General features: G+C 43.0%; 1 protein-coding gene across 1 annotated transcript in view; it reads right to left on the bottom strand.

Annotated features, from left to right (window-relative positions):
- GALNT10 (polypeptide N-acetylgalactosaminyltransferase 10) overlaps positions 1 to 21155 on the bottom strand; it is an 81424-nt gene that overhangs the window by 25644 nt on the left and 34625 nt on the right. The window contains exons 2-4 of the mRNA XM_063168887.1: positions 18528 to 18630; positions 17513 to 17651; positions 14018 to 14184 (exon numbers count right to left, since the gene is read on the bottom strand). Of these exons, the coding sequence (XP_063024957.1) occupies positions 14018 to 14184; positions 17513 to 17651; positions 18528 to 18630 (409 nt within the window). The remainder of the gene's footprint in view (positions 1 to 14017; positions 14185 to 17512; positions 17652 to 18527; positions 18631 to 21155) is intronic.

The following is a 21155-nucleotide window of genomic DNA, read 5'->3' as shown; positions in this document are numbered from 1 at the left end:
GAGACTATGAGAGATCCCAGAGGTTTGTCTACCAAACAATGTGTGTTCATCACTTCCATTTCAGCATCACCTGCCTTTCTGAACTGTTCTGGTTTGTGGTGCAATCTCATCTGAGGTGACACCGGGGGCAGCTGCAGTGACTCCTCCAGGGACACAGGCACAGCATGCTCAGCCTGCTGCCAAACATGAGACTGTCCTGGGGTCTGGTCTGACACAGCCAGAAGGTGAACACACACTCACTGGACCTGGCCACATCAGCTGTGAGGATGATGATGGCTGCTCTGCTACACTGACTGAGGGCAGGGTGATTTTAGACAGGTATCTATTGATGAACAAGCAGCTCAAAATGGAGATTTCCCCATTTTTACAGTGTAATTGGGAAAGGAAGGCATAGGAACTATGGAGTTTTCTCAAGCAAGCACTCTGCAAAGACACAGCAGAAAGTCTAATCCACTGACTCCTCACTGCATTCCCAAAAGCTGGGTTTGCTTCTTCAGCACTTCACTGCATTTCCACAGCGAGAAAATACCAAAGCATTCCATGCTTGCAGAGAGGAGCCTGCTGTTTGCTGCACTGCTGGAGCGCCTCACACATCAGGAATCACATCCCTGATGGTTGGGAGAACAAGGAAAAGCTGCAGGTGCTCCAGCAGCACCTGTGAGCTCACCCTGCTGCAGGGACACCTGCTCAGGGCTGTCCTGCAGGGCGATGCTCAGGTAAGCTGCTCCTCCCAGCTGCTGCAGAAAAATCCATCTTTGGTCACTGCATTTTGTAAGATTAAGACTTCTCTATCATGCACTGCAAGCAGGCAGAGTTTATTGCATCTGCTTTGCCTGACTGAAGAGTCACAGACATCTGAGCAACCTCACAATACAGAAAACTCAGTAAAATGTGGTTTTCAAAGGGATTTTTTTATTTCCTTACCCTTGTGCCATTTCTGCCACATGGCCCAAGTTCTATGCACCCAGACAGAAAACAGTTATTTCATTCTATTTCAAATATTGTCCCAATTAAGCAAAATTTTGCTTTTAAAAGAAAATTAAAAAAAAAAACCCAAACAAGTGCTGTTAACTGCTACAAAATTTAATGAAGCTCTAAAAAAAAAATATTATGGAATCTTGTCACACTGAGTAATTTTTATTACAAGGGCAATTTTCTTTAATGAAAGTTGTTAGGTGAACTAGACAGATTCCAATGGCTGTACCTATGCTGGGCAAAGTAACACAGCCCTAAAATATAAATGAGAGTAAGATTATCTGCAGATTAAAAACTATTCTGGTAGTTTGTTAGCACACTTTGCAATAACGTTGATGCACAGTGTATACCAGTCAAGAACTGCTGCTTTCTTTACTTTGAGCTGTAAATAAAGCTGTGTGAAGACAGCAGAGAAGCTTTAATGCTAGCCTGCTTTACAGAAGCATCCCTCAACTTTCCAAAATAAGGCATTTTTTTTCCCATAGGTCAAATTTCTGTGGTGGTCTCATCCAAGCAGAGCTGCCCTCAGATCCCTCTAGTCATGGCAAGAACCTTCCAAGATTGGAATTCCTCCTATCCAGCTGACTTTTCATTCCAACATTGTACTCTGCCACATGAAGAGGCACCTAAGAAATTAAAAAAACAAGCATATGCAGAAACTGGGGGAAGACAGAAGAGTCCAAGGAGTTGTTTTTATTTTTTTTTATTTTTTTATTTTTTTTAATAGCTTATAGTCCCTGTAACAGCTCTGCAGTATTTGGCAGGGAAGGGAGTGCCAATATTTGCCACAGAAAAAAAAAATACCAGCCATGACTGGAACTATTAAAGTGATTTATGTCCTGTGAAAGAACTATGAGTGAAACACTTCTGTCCTGCCAGTGCAACATTTCTTGGTTCACGTGATACCATCATTTGGTTTCTGAATTTTACACTGTGGAGCACATCTGCAGCTCCAGTGCCTTTTCCAGACGTGTATAATGAACCCAAACCAGAAGGAACGGCACTGCAGAAAAAGGAACATTCCCAGACACCTTCCCACATCACTCAGATGCCGTGGATAGCACCAAAGGTCCCTCTGCCCTACAGGACCTGCTGAGGTGCTTTGCTCTAGTTTACACTCGGAATCTTGAAGCTGTGGAGATGGGAGAGCCACTGCCCTCTGAAAACCCAGGGAACCTCCCCCTCCCACTGCAGGGCACGGGAGGACAGGGCTGGAGGATCTGCAGAATTCCATTTTAGGCAGAAAAGGACCATTTCCCTTCTCTGCAGGTTATTCTGGCTGCTTTCCAACAGCAAAGCCTCAAGTGCCAGCATGCATCTGGCATTTGTTTACAGGTTACCCCAGCCTGCCATCCCCACCCTCCCACACACAGACATGCTTGTTGAAGATTACAAATGAATCCATTCATTTTTACTTGGCTACTTGGCCCCAACGTGCTGTTTAACAATTTAAGAACGAATTATACTTCTTCCTGAATCCATCATAATGTGCAAGCCAGGCCTCCCTGAAATAGAAGATTCTAAATCACTGGAATTAACTTCTCTCCCTGTTTTGGTGCAGATGAGTAATCCTTTGAAACCGCAAAATGTGCTGTTATCCAAACAGGCAGCACTTCCACTAGTTTTAATTTTCTTTCAATGTTTTCACGCTCTGATCACTGAAGTTGGTTGGGAGGATAATAAATTGATTTAACAAATTGTACTATGAGCACCAGTCTCAGTAATAGAAAACTGATTAGGCTGATCACAGCTTTCCAAGCTGAATCTTCTTACAAAGAGGAAAAGGCTCGAGAAGGGAGAGAATTAATATTTGTGGCTTCACTGATTACAGTTCTGGGGTGGACTCCAAAATGGGTGGGGGTCCAGTTTCCACTGCCCATTCTGCATCAGTGCTGGGTCCCAGCACAACTTTAAAAACAAAATCTGAGGGGGGAAAGGGGTTTCTGTGCATGGGACAATAGCTGAATGATAATACAGCATGACAATATAGCATGGTTTGGACTTAACAAAGATTAAAAGGGTTTGCTGAAAACCTTACTGGTTTTGTTCTCTTTCTAAATGGTTTCAAACCATTTCAAACCAAGCTTCTGTTTCAGGTTCAATAAAGTGCACAGAAGTGGAAGAATGGTGCCCAAGAAATAAGCCAGGTTGAGAGTTAGTGGGGAAAAGACCAGTGGTGTGAGCCTGGGCTGTGATAAACTCACGTTCACGAATTTCTGCTGTCCTGCCATGCCATCAATTCACCCTTCAGTTTGCAAAGGGAACTTTCTCAGTGCTTCCTCCACCCTGCAGCAAACATCCCAACCCTGCTCAGGAATCCTTCAGGAGATACCAGCACTGAATGCAAACACAAAGGTGTAATTTTAAAATGGGAAAATTCACACTTACTGGCATCAGTATATAAACACACTGAGACCCCAAGGAAAGTTTAGTAGGCTGCAATTCCAAGCAGGGAAATACACAGGGAGCAATCATCTCAGTGACACCACAACCTCTCAATCTCTCAGGAAAGTTTAATTTGTAAAGGAGTCTGTTCCAACTGCTGCTTCCGGAGGGAATCCAGAGAAATCCATTTACTTATCTTTCCTTCATGCTGTAAAGGTTTAAAGCTCCTGTTCCTTGGGAGCAGTGCACCCAACCTGTGGTGTGTGCATCACCTCTTAATTCCTGCACACTGACCTCCTGGCTAACCTACAGGATCAGTTTTTCCCCCTTTGCCAGAACCATCTCTCCCAGGGGAAACACTCAAGTCATTCTCATTAGTTTACTCTTCTCCCTTCCCATTTCATTAAATATGCATCAAGATTAAGGCAACCCACTTAGGTTTTTTTCCTCTTCTGTTGACTACATTTCATCTAAAGAGGGTATTTTGTGACTCTCAGTGATTTCCTGTTGATTGCTTTTAACCTCAGAGCTGCTGTGCTGGCACACACTCACTGGAGACATGCAGGTTTTGGCCTACACAGCCTCTGTAGCTGCAAAACAGGGAAGAACTCCTTGCAGTACACTTAATATTCAGCTCAAGTTTGGTGTAGCCATGGTGACTGGCAAGGAAGGGCATTACTGTCCCTAATTCCTGCCTTCAACCCAAGCAATCTCTGCACTCATCTTAAGGCCACACCAGTAGCTTTGTCTGCCCGGTTGTTTAACCAAAGGAATTCCTGCACTCTCAAAATCTTTAATTGCTTTGAACCTACACCATCAACTCCTTTTTGGGCACTGGAGAGACAAGGAGGGGTGCAAAAGCATCTCAGAATTTTGTTCCCAAGCCTCCTCTGTGCCCAGGGAGTGTTCCAGGACACAGCCACTGCTGGCAGTGATGTTCTGCACGGTGCATCATGACAGGAGCCTAAAGCCCATGACCAACAGCAAGGCAAAACTTGCCAGCATCTGAAGAGATGCAGGCAGATGAAGTGTTAAGACAGTTCTTACTGAAACATTTTGGAACATATCAGAGTTGCAAGATTAAAGCCTTAAAAGTCACTGAGTTTTGCAGGGGGAAAAGAAAAAAAAAAGAAAAAAAGATGCCAAAACAAACCAGTCCTCAGAGGGCTGGCTTTGTACATGAATAGTGCTGAGAGAGGCAAAGAACTTCTTGGCCTCAAAGTATTTGCTCTGTGCAAATCATCAGAAAAGGAAATACTCCAGAAAGAGCACAAGGATTGACAGAGAAATCTGCTCCAGACTTTTGTCTTGTTAGAGAACAGTCCATTAGAGATGTAACTCACTTGAAAGTGGCTTTGATTTGGTAGGAATGCACCCTTTGGGTCCCACAGGCTCTGATCTCCAGTGTCTAAGTGAGGAAGAACAACTATGAAGCCTAAAATTAATAGCAGAGAACTACAGGGTTTTTGCTCTGGGGTTGCAGCCAACTTTGAATATTAGAAAACTCACTGATAATCCTTCAGTCCTACAATGATGCTTGAACATTAATAACCATGAATGACAAAGCAGAAGGAGGTCTGTCCTGTAGTCTGTGTGTCAGAGAACAGAAAACAATGTGTTTGGCAAATGAAAAAAATAGCAATACAGCTGCAGAGAGAACACACAGAAGCAACTTGGAGTAACAAACTCTGCCATGCCAGAAGTATAATTTACAAACTCACATTTTACTCTTCTTCTAGGCCTCTTCACCATCAGTTCCCAACACTCTGGTTTACTTTACTCACAAGAAATGCAGCTATCACAGTAAGTCAGTGACATCTGCTAGAAAGGTCAATAAATCTATTAAATCCTGAAGCACAAATCCAGGCCCGTTCCAGCTGCACTGATACCAAAACTAAGCCATCTTGTGGGCAACACCATTCTCAAGTAACACATTAATTTTATCTGGATGACAGAGGACAGGGCAAGGCTGATAGCTGAAGGTCCCTGCTTTTAAATCTGGAGCTTTGGCTTCCCCTGCCCAGCAGAGTTAAATTACTGTGTTCCATCAGTGCATCCCTGATGTGGGGAACAGGCAGCAGTGCTCCTCAGGAACTGATGCTACACTGGCAGAATTGTGTGCCACCTCTTTACTAAGAACATATAACTGCAATTAAAACTAGAGAAGGAATGTGCTTTGGTTTATCCACTTTTATTTTTCAGTTGAAGCAGCATTTAGCTTCCAATTTTGAGGAAGCTAAATGCTTTTTGAAGAGTGAAGAAGTTTCCACCTTTACCAAAGTCCCAGTGTGAAACAGCTGCTTTGTCAATACCACTCCAAATGCAGGTTTAAATAGCAGAAGCTATGATTACCAGTAATAGATATCATACATGGGCAGAGGGTGTTTGAATCACATTTCTAATTAACTTCTATAGAGAAGCAGCTGTAAAGCATTAAAATGCTGATTTGCACTGCAGCTGGCAGATATCTAGATTTTTGACTCCTAGCAGATGAGGACATGTACTTCAAGGTGAGGAGAATGAAATTAAAGCTGTTTTCCCTGCAAAGCTCCTCTAACAGAAGCTACATGTGTAGGGTTTCTTAGTAGCAAGCAATGCACTGAGATTTACTTAATGAGCTGTAATGGAAACTCTGCTCCTCAATTATTTATTTTTTTTAACTTTAGACTGCCAGACATCCTTCACTACACAATAATTAGCTGAGAAAGAGGTCACAGTACACTCGACCTTTTAAAGCCACCTCATTTCCTTTCCAGAAGAATCTTTCAGCCACAGCAACTGATCTTACAGAAATAAACACAAGATGATGAAAAGTAAACTGGTTAATTTAGGCTGTCACAAACAAAGCTGCAGTAAACAACTACAACAGGCCCTCACACTTTTTAAAACACCAGAGAATAAACTTTTAATGGTCCCCAGGCGTTGCCTAATGAACAGTGCAGGTTTTAGACATCCCTTTATAAGGGGAATACACGAGTACAGACATTAAACACACATTAAAAATGGATACTCAAAGGAAGGAAAACATAAAATTGAATTTCATCCATATCTCACTCTGATCCAAAGCAGACTTTGTCACTGTTATCTGAAGTATCCCACACTCACAAGACACTGCCAGAAATGGAGAATAACAAATTACTCTCTTCTCATAAACAAAAATGGGACATTTGCACCAGCTTTTATTTTATTGCTCCCTTGGTGCTCACTATGGAAAGGAATGCTGGTGAGTTCACAAATTCACTCCTGGTGAGTTCACAAACTCACTCCTACACTCACATCCCTGCTCTGCTCTGCTCCCTGGCAGCCATGCTGCAGCTTGGGGCAGAAATTGCACATCTCTCCACCCAAGAAGAACCAATCTTCTCCCACTCACCCAAAGGGAGATCTGTCTGTCTGTCACTTCAAAGACATTTTTCATGAGTCTAAACAGATCTGCAATGAATTCTAACAAGGAAAAAAAATCTTCTTTATTCTGCAACTTAATTTACAAAAATAATCTTTCTATCAGTTCTTTGGGACAATATTTACAACAACTTTTATGAGACCTTGAAAGCAACACTTAAAGGTTGTGGAAAAGCACACTTGGCCCAAAAGAGCTTGGCTTTTTCTCCTTTTCTCCATACTTTCTGGTAAGAAGCTTTAAGATGAAAATATTGATAATTCAGCAAGAAAGGCTGTCATCACTTTGTCCTAAGCACAGTCACTCCATACTGAGATGTACTAACCAGATGCACTTCAGTGCATTTACGAGAAAAAAAAAATACTTTTACAGTGCATGTGCCTGAAGATGAAAAGATAATCTCTTTAGCTGCATAAATCTGTTACTGTTCCATTTAAAGATCAAAAAGAATTCAAGTATTAAACCTTTTTCTATTTCAGATACTCAGAACATGATTTCTTTCAATTAAGGCCTGGCAGATGTGGTTAATGGAACAGAGCTGTATTTGTTATATACCTGCTGCTGCACCAAATGACACATTAATCACCCCTGGCCTTCTCCCTCACTGCACTCCTCAGTGACTTCTGCCCTCCAGACCAAATTATGCTGCTCATGGTTCAGCCAAGTTCCCTCACTCACATTTGGTTTTCCATTCAGATTATCCCACAGCTCCAGAATTACCTGTACTGCAATATAAAGAGAGGTTTAAAATGTCACAGGGATTTATCTGTCAAGGGAAAAGGAAGGATTTGGTTGTGTCTCCCCTCTGATAGGGAATGAATTAAAATAAAAATTTAAATGGTTGAGTGTATCAATAGAATAGACTCCTAAAAAAAGTTTTCACAAATTAAGATGAGGTGCAAGGTAACAGAGTAGTGTTGGAAGATGAACTGAAATCCAAAATCTCCATAATGACCACCCAGGGGAAAATGAGTTCCCATACACATTCCTCAGAACAAAATTTTCTCCTTGAAATCCACTGCAGCCAAGGATGCATTTACAGAGCTACTCCCTAAACCAGGCTGTGTTTGATGAAAAGACCAGAGGGTTCACTTTGCAAATGTCATTGTCACCTTGGGTCAGACACACTCAAACACTTGGGTTTGTCATTGTCACCCTGGGTCAGACACACTCAAACACTTGGGCCCAAAGCTTTGTTGCCTCCCATTGCCAGGTGCGGATTCTGCCTGGCTGCTCTGAGAGGGATGCTCAGATTTCACATCTTGCCAAGGTACAGACATGCAGCACCCTGGGCACGGGGCCCAGCTGGGTTAACACTTCCAGAACAATCCTGATGTTTGGAGACTGCAGTATTTTCAGTGCTGCCACATCCAGCTTGATTGTTGTACCAACAGAGTGCTTTGCATGTAACTCATGCTTTGGAGATGACTGATGCTGCAGTTCTCCTCTTCAACAAGGGACAACATTTGTTCTAAAACACTGTCATTTCTACCAAAGTAATCTTAAAAACAAGTAAGAACAGGCTGTCACTCAATATGCAAATAAATGAATGCTGAAACATGAGTTTTATAGGGAATTCAAGCACTTTGCCACAATCACTGATTTCTGTCAAGCTCAGCCATAAAATAAGATAAACCCTGTGTGGTGTGTAGCCTTTCCTCTGAGCACACAGCCAGCCCCAAGTACACCACAAGATGTTTCTTTTAATGACATTCAGCAATTAAGTCACAGCCTCCTGCACACAGTAAGCTTCAAATGTCTTGAATAATTTTTAAATTTCCATTGCGGCAAAGGGTGAAAAGGCAAAAATCCTACCATGCCTGACAATAGGGGAAAGGCTGAAAAATCCATGATATCAGTTTGCTCCAGAAGCACATAAATGCAAACAATTAGTTTGTTTTAGAGGTATTATTTTGCAGGTGTTTCCTAGATAAGTTATAGGAGCTCTGCAGAAAAGGACCTGTGAGTCCTTGGGCACAAACTGAAGCACAGGAAGTGCTGGTTAAGCATAAGGTATTTTTTAATTACTTTTTTTTTTCAACTAGGTCACTGACAGAGTGACTGAACAGCAGAACAGGTTCCCCAGGGATATCAGGGAGTCTCAATCCTTGGGGATTTTCAAAATTTGAGTGAATAATAAGATCTGCAGAAACCTGCTGTAGCTGAGCAGAGGGGCTGGGTTAGATGATCTCCAGATTTCCTTTCCAAACTCAGCTATTTGTGATTCTGCACCTGTTCCAGTCCCACCTGCACCTGCAAGAGACCTCACCTCCAAAACAGAGGAGTTTGCCTTCTGCCTTTCAGCAGGGGTGCTTGATGTTCCACTGCTGTGCTGGGCTACCAAACAGGTGAAAAGCAAAGAACACTGTGACAAGCATCCTACAAAGGGATGTGCCATCCCTGCTCCCCCAGCTCAGGGCTGATCATTTATTGCTGACACAGAGAACAGCTTTACATCTGCTCATGCAGACACAGACACAGCTTTTACAGCAGAGGTGTCCACAAGGAATGAGGTGGAGACCAACAATTCATTTAGTACAGGACAGACACTAGAGCTGAACAGCTCCATTTCTCAGCACAGCAATTCAGCTGCAGGCCCAGGGGCTGAAGCAGAGCCTGAAGAACCATGAACTGCCTGCCTGTGACTTGTTCCCAGCTATCAATAACAAAATGCCATCAGAGCTGATAGAAAAACCTGCAGTGTTACAAACTGACCTGCAATTCCACTTCAGCTCTCCTCCTCCCATTTCTGTGATAAAATACAACCAAATTCCCACTCAGCAGCATGGTAATTAGATATTCAAAAAGCAAACAAATTTTACATGACAGTCCCCAGGAGAAAACTGATATACATGGAAAAAACATTTTAGTTTACTTAGGGCCATTCTGGTAACAACAGGCTGGGGGGATGTAATTAGTATCCTGCAAGCCAGCATATGAAAAGGTTTAATTTAACCTACCAGACTGAAAGAATAGCTATAGAAATTAAAAGTGAAGCCACAAATCCACACAGGACTGCCACAGCTAGGAGTTTTTATAATCAGGAATTGTAGAGTGGTTATTCACATGTGTTGCATTCAGAATTCTGCTTATCCAGAAGGGGAGGCATTATTTTGGACCACCCTGGAGAAGCTGGGGTTCATCAAACCCTGGAGGTCAGCCTGTGGCTCTCTGGCAGTTCTCTGTTCCATGCAGGACAGGTTAATTCTTACTCTCCAACAACAGTTTGCTGAATTGGTGCCTCCCTCTTCAATATATTGAACTATTATACCATATATTCAACTTATTATACTATTATATATTCAACTATTTTCTTCTGCACAGAAAATACCAGCAAGTGTTCTGAACTGGGGAGAAAGTTCTTACATCACTCTCAATCAAGTTTGTGGGGAAAAGAAAAGCATTATAACAGTCTTAATGCAGTGCTACACTGACAGCAGAGATTACCAGTAGAGAAGGCAAAAATGACAGCCTTGCAATATTCCCTCTGCTGTGACCAATGGCACATGATGGAAAGCAGCTCCTTTTAAATCAACCCAACCTACCAAAAAACCCCAGAGAGGAAGATTTGAGTGTCAGAAGGAGCTGCTGGAGGTGACAAAAACTGCAGCTCAAGGCAAAGGGATGGAGCCACCACACCCATGGACAGGCAGCCTTTCCCACAGCACTCTGCCTGACACAGAATCCTGCACAAAATTTGAGTGAGGTATGGCTCTAGGCTTTTTTTAGATTTGGACCATTTGCATTATACTGCAGGCATACAAAAAACCCCACACCGTTCCAGACAGCAAGTTGTTCCAGCACATTTTGACTTTCCAAGTACAAAGCAAAGGAAACATTTAAAAAACATGTCTTGTAAAGCTTTTGCTGCTCCCTGTTAAGATTTGCTGTCATCAGGACAGCATTTTTTGGATGAAAAATGTTTATTGCTAAAGGTCACAGACTTGTCTCTTTTGAACAAATTAAGAAATAAATGGCTGCTGACACTTCCAGAAGATGATTCATCTGTCCAGGAGCTCCAATAATGCACAGCCACAGCTGCCCCTCAGGTGTGCTGCAGGCCACAGCAGCCACCAACTAACCCAGAAATCTGTCTTCACTCTCCTGCCACTCAGTTAGCCAACTTCTCAGCCCTCTGCATAAGACACACCAAAAATTCCTTACACTCAAGCTTAAAACCAGATCAAAAACACATGAAAATAACATCTGTCAGGAAAAACACTGCTTGCAGTAGCCAGGTTTCCACACTTACTATTTCCATTATTACCAAAGTCCCCTTTCCTTCATGTGCAGCAAAGAATCTCCATGTATGAGACACGGGGATGAAAGGGGCTGATGGATCAGCACCAACATTCCAACATTCCCAGAAAGCAGTGAAACAGCAGAGTAAGAGAGAAATATTCCAGCACCTCAAGGGCAGCAAAGCCCAGCACATTTAACCCCAGCACAGGTCAGCACACAAGAAATGCTGGCAGGAGAGAGACAGAGAGAATCTCCTTGCCAGGGAAGGTCAAGCTATTGAAGAATATTCTTTAAAGAGTTATTAAAGTTCTGGAGGTCTGTTTAGACAACCCTCGAGTGAAAGGCCAGCGTGAGGTACAGCAGAGATATCCAATGTTTTATCCTGTCAGAGTAACATCTCCATAAAAAAATTAATAATAGATTTTTATTGAGTGATTATCCTTTCCATCCTTGGCTCTTCACTGGAGTTTATGGTGACTATTTACTGATCTCTTCAGGGAAGGAGATGACATTTACTGTTCCTCCTATGCCCCTCTGATCTCAGCCATGGCCTCTGCTGTCACTACATCCAACAGTGATTCTGTAACTTTAAAAGATGCTGCTACAAATTTAGGGGGCTGTTATTTCAAACAGAAGCACAGAATTCTTGAGGACAATACAGAATGCTTTGCAGACAATGCAGAGGACCAATCATTTAAGATTTGCAAAGAAAAATCAAGAAATTTCTTCTCATTCTTTTTACTGCTCTCCAGTTCTGTGGCACAGCTGTGGTGATCATCAGCTTGGACATGGAGTTCTTATTATCTTCCCAATTTAATAATAAGAAACAGATAACCAGAACAGTTGCCTAACAGTCCAAATATAAAAATGTGCTCTTTTCAAACATATAAGATACAAGTAAAAGTTTTCCTGGAACTTCTGCTCCTTCATGCATTTCAGTTTGATGCATTAAATGATCAATTCTCAGTTACTGGGTTGAAGTGTTTATTGTTTAGGGTTTTGTTTTGGTTTTGGTTTTTTTTTTTTTTAACAATGGATAAATTACAACCAGAAGTTTGTAGGCATCATCCTTTCAAGTCAAGATCATGTAATTAGGATTTAAGAGCCCCCTAAGACTAAGGATCTATTTAAGCCCATTGAGGGATGTGCAAGCCAACCTCAGTGTGGGTAAGGAAGAAAAGTGCAGATACAGAACTGACAGCACTGAAGGAAAGATGTTTCATCCTAACCAGCAATTGTCCCAGTGTGCAGAAATCAACTCTGCTAGCAGGAAAATACTGGTTTAAAAAAAAAAACAAAACAAAACAAACAAGAAAAATCCACCCCAAAGAGAAACCCCACACCAGTTTTTATTAACATACTCTCTTTGCACGAGTGTTATTCTCTTCCCTTGACAATTTAGCCTACTGTCCAGCACCTGGAGTCTTTTATATCCATTTATAAATAGATGCTGCACACAAATGAATCCCAACTACTCCTCGCAACCTTTGCATGAAGGATGGATGACCAAGGGAGGAGAGTTTTTGTCGTATCAGAGGCAGGTGGGATAGAGAAGAGTGAGATGGACAAACAGCACAGGTACAGATTGAGGCTCTCTTTCACCTGGTCAGGGCACATCTATAGAACAAGGAAAACAGACCCACAGGAAACTAAATTTCATTACTTCCACTTCTCTGAACAGAAATCCATTTGTACAATTCACTTGTGGTTACAGCATGAGCTTGTCTAATTTGCTTCTAGACTGAGTAGCAATAAAAAGACCTTGTAAGGAAGGTGGGTTTTCCTTCTCCCCACCTTAGCCTGAAAATTCTCCAAAGAAATACTTATCTCATGTAACATTGATTTGTTCAATGCAGCATGCCTTGCTTGCAAACTAATGAGAGAAGAACTTCAGGCCAAGCTGTTGGTCAGTGCCTGTTTGGAAGCCAGAATAGGGCAGAACACTAAATATTCACAAGCTTGTTTCCAAACTCATTTAGGAGCTTCCTAGATGTCAGGTTTCTGGAGATGTATCCTGTACAGAAAGCTCTTTTGCCTCACTCGAGTAATATCAGTGGCTTGAACTCTGCGGCTCATAAAGCTAAAGAGTAACTTTAAAGGAGAAAACAGAGTTACTAGATCTGACCATAACCCCTCAAAGTCACTGTGCCCTCTTCAACACCAGTCAGAGGACTTCCCATGGGATTTCTGCACCTATGTAACATCTACAGGACAGGGGCATTGATTCCTCCTTCCCTTGCCTCTTCCACCACAGCAGGAGTGCAAAACACAAGGAAAAGTGCAGCTTAATTTGCATCAGGCACCATTTAAATGGCAATCCTGTGTGGATTTGTGGCTCAGAGAAAAAGATCTCAGCAACTACACGCACACATTGGTGCTGCAATGCCAAGTGGCTGTTCCATTTGTGGTGATGTGTGTGCCAGTGACTCCACACCTCTGCAGACTGCAACCCAACCCAAAGTAACTACTCCAGGCAATGCAGTACAGAATATTGAGGGAAGTTCCCAGCAAGGGAGAGAAAAGGTTTGGATGCTGCACATTTACTTTTCAGGAGCACAAAATTCATGAGAAAGGCAAGCCAAGTCATAGGCAGTCCCAGATGGAAACCTTTTATCAAGGATTCTTTTACATGTTCTGCATCAAGAAAGGAAAAATAAAGTAGAATGTAAGGAGCGAGCTATTCCCACCTTCCCACCTCTTGGCTTTTTTTTTTGTTATTTCAAGAGTCAACATTTAACATTTTACATTAAGGGCTACACAGGCCCTTAGCTGAATATTAAAACCAGCTTCTCTGCCTTTTGATACTGCCCAGAACACAGGACAGCCCATGCCAGCAGCAGCTGCACCAGCACACCCTGAATCTGTAACATGAATTTTCTGCTTTCAAATGCACCGGAGCAAGACTGCCCTGAGCTCTGCTGCTGGCAAGTAAAACCCCTCAGGTCATGACACACGTATTTACAAGTGCACTGGCCCCTTAGGCAGGGACGGGGATGTCACATGAAGCCACCCTACCTCTGTCACTGAAGTCATCCACCAGCACGATCTCTGCCACCAGCTCGGGCGGGGAGCGGTTCAGGACGCTGTGCACCGTCCGCAGCAGCGAGGACCAGCCCTCGTTGTGGAAGGGGATTATCACACTGGTGTTGGGCAGCTTCTCCAGGTACAGCTTGTTCTTGCAGCTGGACACAGAGAGAACGAGTCAAAAGGTGCTGCCAGAACGCACCAGGCACACCAAAAAACACCCGAAACACACCAGTGCTTCCGTATTGATTACCAGCAAGCAGCTTAGTAAATTCAGTAAACTTCTTTAGTCCTCAAAATGATGCAGAGTGCATTAGTTTTCTTGATTTTGAAAAAGGGGTAACAAACTCTTGTGGAATGGGATTATCACACTGGTGTTGGGCAGCTTCTCCAGGTACAGCTTGTTCTTGCAGCTGGACACACACAGGGCAAGTCAAAAGGTGCTGCCAGAACACACCAGACACACCAAAACACACCAGCACGTCCATATTAATTACCAGTAAGCAACTTAGTAAAAGTAAATTTAGTAAACTTCTTTACTCCTCAAAATGACGCAGAGCGCATTAATTTTCTTGATTTTGAAACAGGGGTAACAAACTCTTGCCTTGTACGGTTGGTTTCAAGGTAGCTTCATTAATAAAATTCTGCAGTATGAAGTGCAGTGTTTACTTTCCTGCAGGTGTGGCCATAAGTGGACTTTACACCTGGTTAAACCTCTAAGGCCACACAGTGACCCAAGGTAGTTAAAAACCACTCAGTAGCTTTTCATTAGGGGCCAAAAATGTATTCCATCCCTGGAGCCCCCCGTGTCCAGAACAAACCAGTGTGTGCTGTGTGAATGGAGGTGTGTGGGGGTACCATGGACGAGCAGCCCTGTGCCCAGGAGCAGGGCAGGGAGGTCCCACTGTGCTCCCTGTGCCTTGCACAGCCCCCAGGCTGTCACTGTGCACAATCCCATGCACACAGGCAGCAATTCCCTGCCCTGGCCCCCGGAAGGACAGACAGAAATGAGAGCAGCTCTGGCAGCTTTATCCTGGTACCTTTCCCAGGGCACAGAGAGGATGTACCTATGTTATACAAGCTCAACACATCTATGCCTACAGGAAGTTACCCTGGTGCCTGTGTGAGAGGACAGTGACTTATTCTGGGTGTAATGAATTGTCCTGGGGTGCTGCCAAGAGCCTGCAGGCTGTGGCTGCAATGCACAGATGCAAGATGCAAACTGAAGCTGCAGGGATTGCTTTCATCCAGCCCTTGGCATCGCCACCCTAACCTTCTTCCAACAGCTACTAGCTACAGTTCTGCTCCAGTATGAACCAAGAGCCCTTGAATTGTTTCTAACTCTTCTTACACTGGAATCCTCATTTTCTGGCTAACTTAAACAAGTGGAAAACTTCAGCTATTAAGTTTAACCATTAAGCATGGAGAGAAATTGCTTCCCTCCAGCTACTGTATCTACAATTGCTTTACAAGACCTGCAAAATTAGTATTTAATATTAAAAACCCTAGAGGAGCCTAAAGGAACTGTTATCAGGGGAAGACATGACTGCTGAAACAAACAATTGTATGTGTGCACCAGGCAGATCCAGCACATGCTGTGCCCTGGCTCCCTGAGTCCCACAATTAACAGAAAGCAGACACGCTGGTTGGTATATTTAAATCCACACAAACCATCTCACACATCAGCTGCTTCTGTGCCCTTCCTCACCCAGGACAGCCACTGGGGAGAAGCCCAGGTGTGGCCCCAAAGCTCAGGGCAAGGCAGATGATGCATTTTCCCCCAGCACACCTTCTCCTCACACTCCTCACTGCATGTAAGGGGCTCTAAACCACAGCTCCCTTCTTTCTGCAATACTCTTTATGGACTTATAACTTTACGGCTGGGTCCCAGCCTAACTTTGTTACAAATTGCCCTCCTCAACCTCTCCAGTAACACAAACCACACCATTTCATGTATATATTTTTAATGGGTACAGAGAATGCACAGCAGATCCTTCCAGTTGTGAATTCTTCTCTGCACATCCCCATTATAGGAAACCCTGCTGCCTGCCCAGCTAATCCCAGCACCCTTTGGGCACTGTGCTGTTTATCCACTCCTTGAGACCCCCACAATTACAGTTTGCTGTGCCGGGGGAAAGGATTTGTCAGGCAACAAGCAAACCACCGCAGCAGCACATTAATCACAGATTAAGTTGTCCCAGACACTCCACTTGTTAATTTTATCTGAGGCTGGAGTTAGACATTTCAAAAAATTGTAATTTTCAAATAATTTTAAATTTCAAAAAAAATAAATTAAACATTCTACAAAAATTTAAATAGTAGAATCAGCAACATTGAGTTGGCAATTTCAGGAAACACTGGAGCATGTGAGGTAACACATTAAACCCTCAGATAACAAAATACTGGCATTATCTGATGTTTAAGTTCCCACAGCCCAAGGCAGACCCTGTAAATGGAAGCCAGGTAGAATTTAGATTAGTGAACTCAAAATGTGTTTCCTAGAACTTGAAAATGGGCCTATCCAAAAACATCTTCAGTTACCTGATTTATCTCTATGTTTAAACATTTCAGCTGCATGCCTAAAATATTTATGGAGCTATACTCACTACCTTTTTTATGTGTTTATATTGAGAAAGGGTGTCAAGCCAGTGTATTTGATTAGTTTGGTGTGACAGCTGAAGAGGTAATATTTCAATTGTGCAGTTAACAAATTATAAAACCTGACTTCTGGAACTTGTATCTCGTGAATAACGTAGATGTTGAATTCAGATTTAGTAAACTGTGATAAACACAGCTTTACACAAAAGAATCTTATATTCAAATGTCTAACAATGCTTTCAGATTAAGAACCTCAGAAACAGTATTTAAAAACCTCTCAGCTTTGTATAAACAAGGGCTAAGTCCTAACTGATGCACTTGTGCAAGAGAAAAACTCCTGGCTTGACCAAAATCCAGTTCAACACCATCCTACAGCATCATGTCCAAAATCAGATGAACTCTAAAGTCAGTATTCAACTGGAACTCGTTTCTACTTGTAAACCCTGATGAGGCTGCTTTTATGAGGAAGATGTCCACAAAAATAATCCATAAACCTGGTAAAACTCTTCATACATAGTTGAGTGAAGCTGCTCACATCTTTTTCTGCTCCTGAGCATTCCGCAGTCATTTCCAGCTAGTGGCCAACATAAGTGGAACCTCAGGATTACATTAAAGATTTCTTATGAGCAGGGTTGCAAGTTTGTGGTAATTTTAAGTCTTTTGAAATCAAAAAACGATTTTTTTCCCCCAGATTTGATCTCTTCTATTTCCCACTGAAATTACTGTACACCATCCTTTATTAAGGAAATACCAGGACCCAGCTGTGCAAAGATTGGATTTTATGAACAAAGGTACAAGAGTCCATAATAAAAAAGAACACATTCCTGTAGAGGTGGTAATTTAGGGCTTGCAAAGCTTCACTCCTAGAAATGCAAACTGTATACTCACTTTGGATGCCTGATGTCTGGAAGGGAACGATTCAGAGAAATTTTATCACTCACAAAGATATTAAAGCCATTTTCCCTGTATGCCTGGTCCACTCGCTCTGCATCAGTCATTGGGTAAGGTTTTCCCTGTTCTCCATTTCCTGTGGATAGACAGAAAGTAAATACAGATCATTGCTGCTAATTAGTGCTTAACGGGCCAGAAACCAATCCATACAGCAGAAAAAAATAGCATCTTAGAGTCCTTTGAACATTACTTTATGAGTTTTGTGCTCTGTGTCATTTAGCACCAGGTCAACCACGTCAATTTAACAGTTTTATCTGATAAGCAGTTTTGCTACAAACCACTCAGCTGTGCAAATCCAAGGTAAAAATCTTCCTCCTAACACCAGAAACAGATGAAGGGGTTTTGGCAATGCTGTGGAAGATCTCCAGAATGCCTTTTGTTTCACAGTGGGAAGAATCCATGTGGTTTGAATATCTCAGCACTGTTGGAATTCTCAGCACAGATGGATTTGTGCTCTTGCACTGAGGGGCAGAGCCCTTGCAAACACATCACTGTAAAGCTGTGACATTCAAAATGAGCCTTATTTGCAATGCAAGACAAACCTCAGAATTATGGAATAGACCTGCACGAATGTTATAGTCCAGATTTTTTTTCTTATTCTTTCTTTCTGGATTTCCCATTTTTGGGAGAGGTGCATGCACACTTTTTTGAGGGAGGGGGCGTAAGTTCTTAAAAATCAATTTTTCACTTGTCATAAAACCACCAAGATTTAAGTGATCCATTTGCACCTCAAAACAGTTATTGTGGAGTCAAGGAAAAACAAATTTAACTGGGATTAACACAGTTAAAATATTAACAGGTTAATTTGCTTTAATTATGAACTTTAATTTAATGCTGCATCATGTCAAGAACATTACCTTGACCCTAAAGTTGAACATGTTATTCTACACTCAGCCTACGAAATAAAATCAAAGTTACAATCTGTATTAAAACGTTTTTATAGCAATCTTACCTACACGCTCTGAGTCCCTCCTTATGGCTTCTTTGTTGTGCCAGTCCTTTTTCCTTTGTCCATCAGCAAAGTAAGGGTCTTTCTTTTGCCTCACATGTGGTGCCTTTTAAACAAAAAATTGGATATATAATAAATACACAACAAATGAAATCTTTCCTCAGCAGCCTCCCCTTCCTGTAAGAGGAAATTAAATATCTCCCTTAAGGTAAGATCATCACAAGCAAGTGGCTTTTAGCCTGAAAGGGGTGAGGGAGGAAGTGAGTTTTGCTTGTCTCAGAACTTTATCTGTGTCTGTTAAGTGATATTTTTCCAGGCACCATCACATATGCAGAACATTATTTTTTAATCAGAGAATCTATTAAAAACTCCCATTTTCATTTTGAAAACCTCCAATACATCTTACAGCCTTTTTGTTAATTAAATAGGATGTACTGGGAGACTACTGCAGGATCATTATTAATGAGACACTACCACACCTGAATAAGATCAAAATAAGATTTAAAAGGTCATTTATTAAGACTCTTGCTGGTGAACCCAATTAGAGATTCTATTTCATTGTGTTGTTCCTGAAATTCAAGCCAGGGGTGCTTTGAAAACAAGTCAGCAAATGAAGATCCCCAGAAATCCAATGTCTCCAGCTCCCCTCTGACTGCTCAGGATGGAGACACATTTGCTGAAGGGAAGAGGAGTCATCAGAGGCACTGCAAAAGCCTGATATTGATTCACATCATGCAGGGGAAGGCCAGTGCAGCCCCCGAGCAGCTGAGCTGGTGAAAAACCACACACTCCTGCCATGGAAGGGCTCGCCTGGACTCACCACACAGAAATATCAAACTAATTTGCTTAACCTGCCTTGTGGTTTTCCAGCTGTCCTATTTAACACCACTGTTCTCCTGCAAATTCCTGTCTGGCGATAATGCCACCCCTTCTGATCACTCCCACCAAATAACCCACACCAGAGCACACCGCCATGCTGTGAAATTTTTGCCTCTGTTTTACAAGAACAATTCTTTGCCAGGCCAGCTCACTGACCAGTCTCCTCCTCTGCCAGGAAAAGTCCTGGAAAGCTCTCCCAGCCCAGAGCACCTCCTTGCCAGCAGAGTTTTGCCAACTTTCTCAGCACTAGCCTTCTGCACAAGGATCATAATGGGCACAGGAACAACTGGCAGGTCTGAAATTTTTATATTTTAGGTCTGTTTGTCTCTTGTTTGTAGTGTTCTGGACTGAAAGCACACCAGCAGAATCACTGACAATGCCACTGTCCCTCCTGCCATTTGCTGGCATTAAAAGTGTGAAAATCCCTTAAAAGCAGCTGCTGTGGAAACCTCACCCACCCCTGCAGAGGAGAGCATGGCCAGAGTGTCCAGGGACTGGATGCAGAAGGAAGAACACACAGTGCAACCCTGAACCTCACAATACCCACTGTGATTGTGGGAGCCCCAGCACCCCAAAACCCATAAAAAGTGAGCAGGGAATGGAGGCAACCTGGAGAAAAAGAGAAAAACCCAGACCCACCAGCAAACAGCAAAATCCAACCTAACAGAGCATTGCTGAAGGGGGCTCAAATCTCATCTCTTTCTGAGACTTGGGCAACTTAAAATTAGAACTGCAGAGGCACCTCTGAAAACATCCCCTGTCCATTGCTGCAGGCACCCATGGAGACTGCTCTCTGCGCTGGTTTGGCTGGGGTAGAGTTAATTTTCTCCACAGGAGCTGCTGTGGGGCTGTGACTTGGCTTTGAGCTGGGAAGTGTTGATAAAACAGGGATGGTTTTGGGGCAGGCTTTAGCCAGAGCTGCGGCTTTTTTGCTTTGCCCTCAGAGAGGAAGGTGGCAGAGCATGGGAGGCTGGGAGGGGACACAGGCAGGACAGCTGTTCCCAGGGACATCCCAACCATGTGGTGTCACAAGGAGTGCATAAAGCTGGGGGAAGAGGAGGAAGCAGGAGTTTTTTTGAGTGATGACATTTATCTTCCCTGCTTTCCTGGGGGAGACTGAACACTTGCCTGTGCTAAGGAATGGATTCCCTGGTTTGTTTTGCTTTGTGGGGTTTTTGCTTTACTTTTTCAACTCTTTCTCTCAACCCATGAGTTTTCTCACTTGTAACTCTGCCAGCTCTCACCCCACGGCGGGGGTGAGCTGCCAGCTGGGACACAACCAGGACACATTCCTTCTGAAACACACTGAAATGCACAGGGGATGAATCTGGAGATGTCCTGCACAGAGAAGTTGGAAATACACCCCAAAAGGTTCACACCAACATCTCCAGACCCCTCTGAGGGAGGCCACAGCACTGGGCTGGGTCAGGAGGAGCATCTCTCACCCTCACACAGCTGTCCCAGCACAGCAGCAGCCTAAAAGCCATTAAAAAGCACTCACAGCCATCCCTGCTCAGTGTGTGCAGCCCCAGGCTCTGAGCTGGCTGCTCCTTGTGTTTGTGTGCTCAGCGCAGGATAATGTGTACAGGGAAGTAAATTTTCTGCACAGCTTCGAGCCATTATTCAGAGGGGTCAGCAATGTGCATGTAAACATCCTCAGAGCAAGCAACAACCTAATGCAAGCAATTTAAACCCTGAGATAGAAGGAAAGCAGGCAGCAGCACACCATCCTCCAGGGCTGTGAAAATAAAG

This window comes from Melospiza melodia, chromosome 14, assembly GCF_035770615.1.
Source record: "Melospiza melodia melodia isolate bMelMel2 chromosome 14, bMelMel2.pri, whole genome shotgun sequence".
NCBI lineage: Eukaryota > Metazoa > Chordata > Aves > Passeriformes > Passerellidae > Melospiza > Melospiza melodia.
Note: the sequence above shows the minus strand (reverse complement) of the source record. Positions and strands in the feature narration are given on the sequence as shown.